This window comes from Oreochromis aureus, linkage group 5 (genome assembly GCF_013358895.1).
Source record: "Oreochromis aureus strain Israel breed Guangdong linkage group 5, ZZ_aureus, whole genome shotgun sequence".
Taxonomy (NCBI): Eukaryota; Metazoa; Chordata; class Actinopteri; order Cichliformes; family Cichlidae; genus Oreochromis; species Oreochromis aureus.
In genome coordinates, this window is record NC_052946.1 from 12,630,439 (window position 1) to 12,638,378 (window position 7,940).

At 40.6% G+C, this 7,940-nt stretch overlaps 1 protein-coding gene across 1 annotated transcript; it reads right to left on the reverse strand.

Moving 5' to 3' along the window:
• Nucleotides 1–1,287: 1,287 nt before the first annotated feature.
• On the reverse strand, nt 1,288–7,634 carry LOC120440236 (interferon-induced GTP-binding protein Mx-like). The gene is made up of 12 exons (XM_039612237.1): nt 7,333–7,634; nt 6,107–6,244; nt 5,837–5,991; nt 5,399–5,537; nt 4,026–4,224; nt 3,855–3,933; nt 3,640–3,762; nt 3,411–3,552; nt 3,085–3,243; nt 2,908–2,984; nt 2,609–2,824; nt 1,288–2,216 (listed from the first exon to the last, which is right to left on the reverse strand). The coding sequence occupies exons 1-12, from the start codon at nt 7,517–7,519 to the stop codon at nt 1,926–1,928; spliced, it is 1,905 nt and encodes a 634-aa protein (XP_039468171.1). The 5' UTR covers nt 7,520–7,634; the 3' UTR covers nt 1,288–1,925.
• Between the last annotated feature and the right edge of the window lie 306 nt (nt 7,635–7,940).

The window sequence follows — 7,940 nt, forward strand, 5'->3', positions numbered from 1 at the left end:
CCACGTACCTAGGACACGTACTGGCTTAAGCAGGGGGACACGTCTGGCACTGCAGGATTTGAGTCCCTGGCAGCGTAGTGTGTTACTGATGGTAGCCTTTGTTACTTTGGTCCAAGCTCGCTGCAGGTCATGCACTAGGTCCCCCCGTGTGGTCCTGGGATTTCTGCTCAACGTTCTTGTGATCATTTTGACCCCACGTGATCTTGTGTAGAGAGCCAGATCGAGGGAGATTATCAGTGGTCTTGTATATCTTCCATTTTCTAATATTTGCTCCCACAGTTGATTTCTTTACACCAAGCTGCTTATCCGTTGCAGATTCAGTCTTCCCAGCCTGGTGCAGGTCTACAATTTTGTTTCTGGTGTCCTTTGACAGCTCTTTGATCTTGGCCATAGTGGAGTTTTGAGTGTGACTGTTTGAGGTTGTGGACAGGTGTATTTTATACTGATAATGAGTTCAAACAGGTAACGAGTGGAGGACGGAGGAGCCTCTTACAGAAGACTTTACAGGTCTGTGAGAGCCAGAAATCGTGCTTGTTGGTAGGTGACCAAATACTTATTTTCTACCATGATTTGCAAATAAATTCTTTAAAAACCAGACGAGATTTTTCTGGATTTTTTTTTCATTATGTCTCTCATAGTTGAGGTATACCTATGATGTAAATGACAGGCCTCTCATATCTTTTTAAGTGGGAGAACTTGCACAATTGGTGGTTGACTAAATACTTTTTTGCACACACAGTCACCAGCAAGCCCACCTCTGAATGCCTTAAGAAAAACAAAATGAAGACTTTGGAGTGGCCAAGACAGAATCTGATTGAGATGCTGTGGCACGACCTTAAAAAGGTGGTTTATGCTGGGAAACCCTCCCATTTGGCTGAATTGCAACAATTCTGCAAAGAGGGCCAAAAGTGCTCCACAGCACTGCAAAAGAGTCGTTGCCAGCTGTCGCAAAACTTGATTGCATTTGTTGCTGCTAAGGGTGGTGATGAATACACAATTTTAAGGGTTCAACCAGCCATCGAGGGAATGGGTCAAGGTCGTAAATAAATCAGATGTCAAGAGGGAATGTGAAGATGAGAGCTAATTCAAACGTTTTCTAGTTCATGTTTATTGGTTTTTGGAACATTCAGAGAATACCATGACCACATTATTGAGGTTTACAGAGTTCCTTTAAATGCATGGCCTGATTTTTGTCCATATGCAATGTGACATCTGTATGTACACAGCTGTGGTTCAGTGCAGTTATGTGGAGCCTCAGCAAAGATGAATACTGTCAGAAACGTCAGCTTATTGTTTCACTGTATTTATTTATTTATTCATATAATCCAACTGAAAATGAATAGGAAACCTATAACAGATGACACAACACATGAACACACAGAGCAGATAATAATGCAAAAATATTCCTGTCCAAAACAGAGATTCTGATTTAGTTGAGCAGAAATCTGAAAACTCCGGACGTGTGTTGTCTGTGAAGGTTCTCAGTCATCCAGGTCATCGTAGTCTAAGGAGCTTAGAAAGAAAAGCGTCTGGACTTCTTTAAGTTGCTTGAAGATGTTTCACCTCTCATCCGAGAAGCTTATTCAGTTCTGCGGTCAAATGGTGTGGAGTCTCCACAGGGCTTAAATCTGGGACTCTCCACCATTTGACCGCAGAACTGAAGAAGCTTCTCTGATGAGAGGTCCAGACAGTTTTCTTTCTTAACTCCTTAGACCTGGATGTGTGTTGTTTTTCTTTTTTTCTTTTCTAGTACTTAAGACTTCCTGGTGCAACTGTCTCTATTTTTTCTGATGGCCATATAGAAATATTTCTATTTCTTCAGTGTTTCTTATAAATGATTATAAGTGCAATACCCAACCCTTTCAATTCTAGGAACACGTGGAAAGATTGCAGTGAGGTCTGACCTCGCGCTTTGTGCTGCCAGGTTAGAAATTTGGTAGAAAATTTTCCATGGAGTTGAAGTTTTTGACTTCAGTTAAAGTTGTGTTCCTACTGAATTCAGACAGCAGAATGTGAGCTCTTGAGAGACGCTCAAGGCGCATCTTAAGATCTTCTCTTTTATTTTTTGTGCCACCGTCCTCTTCAAGCAGGTACTCTTTTCTCTCCTTGTTCGTAAATGTGTCCAGCATCTTACTCTGCAGCTCGCTGGCAAACTCCTGCAGCATCTGATACCGGATCACCAGGGGGATCTGGTCAGCAAGACGCTGCCCAGCAATCTGAGAGCAGAGAAGACAAAAATAAGATGTACTAAAGAGCTCACTGGTTTAGAACCGAATTTGAGACATTTTCTAGTGTGATTATTAAATAATTCCTTAAAGCGAGGACCTTAAGGGTTATTGCAAATTATGTGCAATTCTCAAAAAGTATTTCAAATGACTCTAGATATATTTAATCACACCATAAAATAATAGATCTTATTTTATGGATCTAAAGGTGTGATTATTATAACAGATGTAAGTTTGAGGTATTATTTGTTTCTCAAAGAGGTTTCAGTGTTTGCTTTTCTTAATATTAAAAAAAAAAAAGTCAGCTATTGGGATGCACATGGATCCAATGAATCACATGCTTTAAAGGAAAACATTAAAAAAAGTATTTGAGTGACATTTACTTTGTAATACACTTCGAAGTGTTTCATCATCTCTTTCGAGGTCATCCCACGGGTGTACAGTTGTCCCTTTGCCTGACCTTCTTGGGCAATTTTATTTCGTATCTCCGTGATGTATTTGCTGTCCTGAGTGTAAACAACCATCTCCATCTTAAACTGCATTCCCAGAATGGACTTTGCTTCCTCTTCCCTTTCTTTCATGATGGTTTCAATGTTCATCTAAGTCACACAAAAAATGTCAATAAATATTCATTAGCGTTTAATAATATGTGCACAGCAATACATTATAAAGAAAACGAGACCTTCGCTGTATTGATGAGGTTCGGAAAGCCCACAAAGCTGTTTTGTGCCAATTCAAACAGCTCTTTCCTCACAACCTCTAAAAGCAATAAAATGATAACAAGTTAGTCAAAAAATGTACCAAATGAAAGATTACTTGCAAAGTAAGATTCAAGTATTATGAGAAAAAAAAAACATGCCTGACACTTCCTTGAGTTTCTGGATAGCAGGCTCCTCCAGCTGTTTGATCTGCTTCTGGATTATGGACTCAAAAGTACTGTAGCTCACAAACAATGGCAGTTCTCTTCCACGGTACATGCGTTCAAACTGAGACTCTTCTCTCAGAATATGCTCTTTGACTGCAGTGCAATGAAAGTTAACCTTTTAACATGTGAAGATGTAAAATGTGTTTTAATGGCAGTAATTTTTTTTACTTTAAATGTTAGAGTTACTTTATGTAGTAGCTTGTAAGCAACAGAGAGAATCTAAAAAAACTGATGAATGAAAAAGTTGTTAATTGACTTACATGATGATCCAGAGTCTTTTATGATTTTCTCCCATGCTTCAAACTTATTTCTGAGTGTGAAAAAGATGCTGGAGTTGTATCCACATTTTAATTCTTCACCTTTGGTGAGTCTGATAGCATCCTGTGTGAATGCTAACACAAGCTAAGATAGAACAGGTTCAATTAAAAGAACAGGACATGTGTTTTCCAGAAGCTCGTATTCATTTTGCTTACACTTTTGTTTACTCACATCACTGAGAAACTTTTGTCTCTTAGTTGCATCAGATGGGGGTCCAGTTCTTAATTTGTCCAGGTTTGCCCGAGTCTGTTCCAGTTTCTTCTGTGTCTGCTCATCAAGCCATGGCAGAGATTTCTACAAATCACATGGACAAATCACATCAAAGCTGGAGTGGGTTAAAGCTCTCCCCAGTGACCTACAAAGGTAAAACAGTAATAAGTACTCACCTGAATATGATGCACCAGTTCAAGAGTGAGTTTTTCTGCCAGGTTAGGAACAGTGGCCTGACCCTCATCAAAGAGAGTCCTACAGCACAAACAAAAGGTTAGAGTATAAGCAACACAGCCTAACACACCACAAACGCGTGCTTGCATAATTGCCAAAAAGAGCAAACTTACTGGAAATGGGCGTGCTCTTTGAAGAAGGCTTCCTCATATTTTAGTGCTTCAGAAAGTGACACCTTCTCTGTGATCTCCTTCTGACCCCTGCATTTGACCACCATGTAGCCCTTCTTCAGTGGGATGACTTCATTATGGACAATTTTAACCACGTTCTCTTCTGTGCCTTTGTCCACCAGGTCAGGTTTAGTCAAGACACCTGACAGAGAGAGATAGTGTTGGATTTCCCACCTTATGGGAAGACGATAATTTGTAGTGATCACTGCAAAGCTCCAGTCAGAGCTTGGTGCCAGTCATCAAATGTTGCTCACATTGTTTGCTCAGCAGGAAAGGGCTCTTTAACATGATCACAGATGTTTGCAGAAGAAATCCACTGGATGTCAGAAATGTACAGCCATTTTGGCAAAGTACATTTAAATGCAGCGTTTCACATTACTGGACATGTTTGTCTGGCAGTGATTGCTTGTACTCAGTCAGTTAAAATCCATCAAGAATGCAGTGTTTATTTAAGGTTTTGTTTCTTTTATTTTACTGTCAGTTGACACGTTACCTTCAAATTGTTTAATATAGCTGTCACTCCATTCATTCATGCTTTTATATTTAATAGTTCTTGAGATGTTCATATTCAAACATTGCCTCAGATATCAGTGTGCAGAAGAAAATTCAAGTTGTTCAAGTCCAATAAATAGCTTGAAATGGTACAAAGTTTAGAAAGGACAGGTTAAAAAAAAAGAAGGGAAAGTTATCGAAAACTGAAAAATAATGTACATTTCAGAACAGTTGTTCCCACTTTTCTGGGTTACTTACAATCCCCTCTGTCTGCATAAAAGCAGCGTTGGAACACAATGTGGTATCTTACCCTTATGAGTATCAGTTAAACAGTATTGTACTGCAGAAAGTAGTGTTGTTACAAAAATAGTGAGAAAAAGGCAATTAATAATGGAAAAGAGACAGACCATCATAACACTTAAATGCAGGTCTTTCCTATGGAGAAATTTCAAAGAATGTCAAGGTGTCAGTGATTAGTTTCCCTCACCATCCAAAGGCACTCACAAACTGGGGAAAACTACTGAGTCAAATTTGTAGGCTCAGTTTTTATACCTGCTGTTTCTTTTCTGCCCAAATTTTCTACTGACTTACCAACAGGGCTTTGCCATGACCACTACAACTTGTACTAAAGCGATTTGGGTGATTGCCTGTGTGGAAGAGCAATCTGTGGCCCATCTCCAACTTTCAGGCTGATGTGTTGCGTTTGTGGTTCACTGCATCCACATGATGTTAATCATTTGGGATCCTGTTTTATGAGGTGGAGACTACTGGCAACAGAATCCACAGTAAAGAGAATAAATGACCTAAGAGAGACACTTGCTTACCCAAAGTCCTCTCTCCATCAGGATCCACCAGCTTAGCCATATTCAAAGCCTCTGTAGTTGCAATGTCCACGTTGCACGGAACAACCACCAGGTTGATAGTTTCTTGTTTACTGATGACAGTCTGGATCATAGTTTTAATCTGAAAGTATCCATTCAAAATAAAATAAAGATCATGTCATAAATTGAATAAATGCAGTTATGAACAATATAACCAACTAACTGATGTAAGCAGGAATGTCCAGATGAAATAGCAAACTCATAACAATAAACACATATAATACCAAAAATCAGCAGTCACACTGGTGTGTCAGTGTTGTCTCTTTTTAAGACTATTAGTAACATGCCAATGCCTATCAAACTCTGGATTTGTGTTTCATTGGATGAAATTTCTACCAAAGAAATGGCCTTAAAAATGTGAGGGAGACTAAGGTATCATACCTTATCACCAATGTCTGCTGATTGCCCATCTACAGCCACCCTGGCAATGCCAGGCAGGTCAATGAGAGTAAGGTCTGGAACATCCGGGGAGGCAATCTCCAGACTGATGAGCTCACTGCTGATCCCCACCTCATTCCCGACCAATTTAAGTTGAGCTAAAGAGAGAATATGATGTCACGTATGCCTAAGCAACAGATTTAACGTGCCTACTTTGTACTTCCACGTTTTACTTGGTTTTAGTAGTGACATGAAAGAATTATGTAGACTCACCTTCTCGAATCATTTTCTCCACAAGTTCAGGCTCTTTTATCTTTTCTTCAAAGTCGCGGTAGCTTATCTTTCCATACCACGCCTCTCCTTCCTTCTTTCTCGTCATCTTCAGTTCCAGTGGACATCTTGTCACAATACCTGTGTTTTAAAACAGTGAGTGTCAGATAATTTCTCTCTCTCTTTTTTGAACAAATTAATAAATGATTTCAGATGTTTTCTATTATGACATTTAGCCTTCCATGATTTTGGTGATACAAATATGTAAAAAGTTGTTTCTTTTCTAGTTGGAGTCTAATGCTATGTTTGAGTAACTCTGCTCTGATAGACAGTTTGATTTTTACAAGATCAGGGGTGAATCCATCTTGCCGAAATGCTTTCAGCCAAAGTGATTTGGACTAATGAGCTTCCTGTGAGCATTCTATCTTCCAGGCATGCTTCACCCTTTAAAAGAAACCGTTTTTAACAACAGAGGGGAGGTCATGGACAGAAGGGAGGAGCTGCTTTAACAGCAAGCAGCTCCTAACCTAACCAGGTAGTTTAGTTTCCTAAAACTAAAATCATAAATGTAACTGAAAAGAAAGCTTAAAGTTTCTGGCAGACAGCTCCTAGGCTAAACCTTTTCCATTAGTCTGAAGTAGAGGAGTTTCTCTACCAAAGGTAAAACTGAGCAAGGTTAGCTTGAAACAGAGCTGCACTTTGTTCAACATTAATGAGTTTGCAGGTTCAGACTAGTTTTTTATGTGCTCTCCAGTTCCTTCCCTCCTTTGACTTGTTCGAAACTTCAATTTATAAGAAATAGGCCCCAAACCAGACCAACCTCCTTCCTCTACAACTCAACTTAGTGAGGACATCTCATTGACTAAAGCTTTCCCAAGCCGCTTACCCTAACCATCAAAAATGAGTGCCTATTCCTAACCCTCAGCCTAAACCTAACCAAAACCTAAATGTAATCCTGATACTAAAACCACATTTTGAAACTCAAAAATGCTGTCAATCTCGTGGGGACGGGCATCTTGTCCCCATAAGTGACTGTTGACAGTCTGTCATTTGTTCCTCTGTGTGCCAGATTTTGAAACGCAGACTTGATGGATCATGTGTTTTGCTGCCTCATACGTGCCCTGCACCATCCCCACCTCTCTGCCAGTCTTGATACAGTTCCGTTATATGCTTCACTTTGACACTTCTAATGTACGGAAAGTTTCTGAGCTGGAAATAAGACAACTCACCGCCGCCTCTCGGCAGTGCCACCCCGGACAGCGCCTCCAACACAGAACTCTTCCCCGAGCTTTGGTCTCCAATCACGGCGATAGCAGGCAGCGCCAGGTCCTTCTCTACACCGAGAGAGCGGAGAGAGTCAATGAGGTCGATGAGGGGACGGACTTGCTCATCATACTGTTCGTTCAGAGTGCTCATGCTGGTCCCGGCTTGTCTTACGACAAAAATAAAAATTAAAAATGGACAAAGTGATAACGTGTTCAGTGAAAAGCAGACCGTAGGTTGGAACAGAAAGAAACATCTGTTTTGTTTGTTTCGCTTTCTGCACCTTAGTGATGGGTCGGTCGCGAACGAAATGGCTCTTAGAGCCGACTCTTTGAAGTGAACGATGCGAGTCGGCTCCGTGGGTTTTTCCCCCCCTTTCTCTTGCCCTCTCTCTCACTTTTTTCGCTTCATGCTGCACGTCAGCCTTGTGTTTGCGCTGAGCAGAGGGGGCGGGGGCGGTGTTTACACTCGCAACAGCAGTAGCACACGAAAAGAGCCGGAGGGAGAAAGAGAGACGGGAGCAACAACAAGAGACAACATCATCACATTAGAAAGGTATGGTAAAGAAAATCAG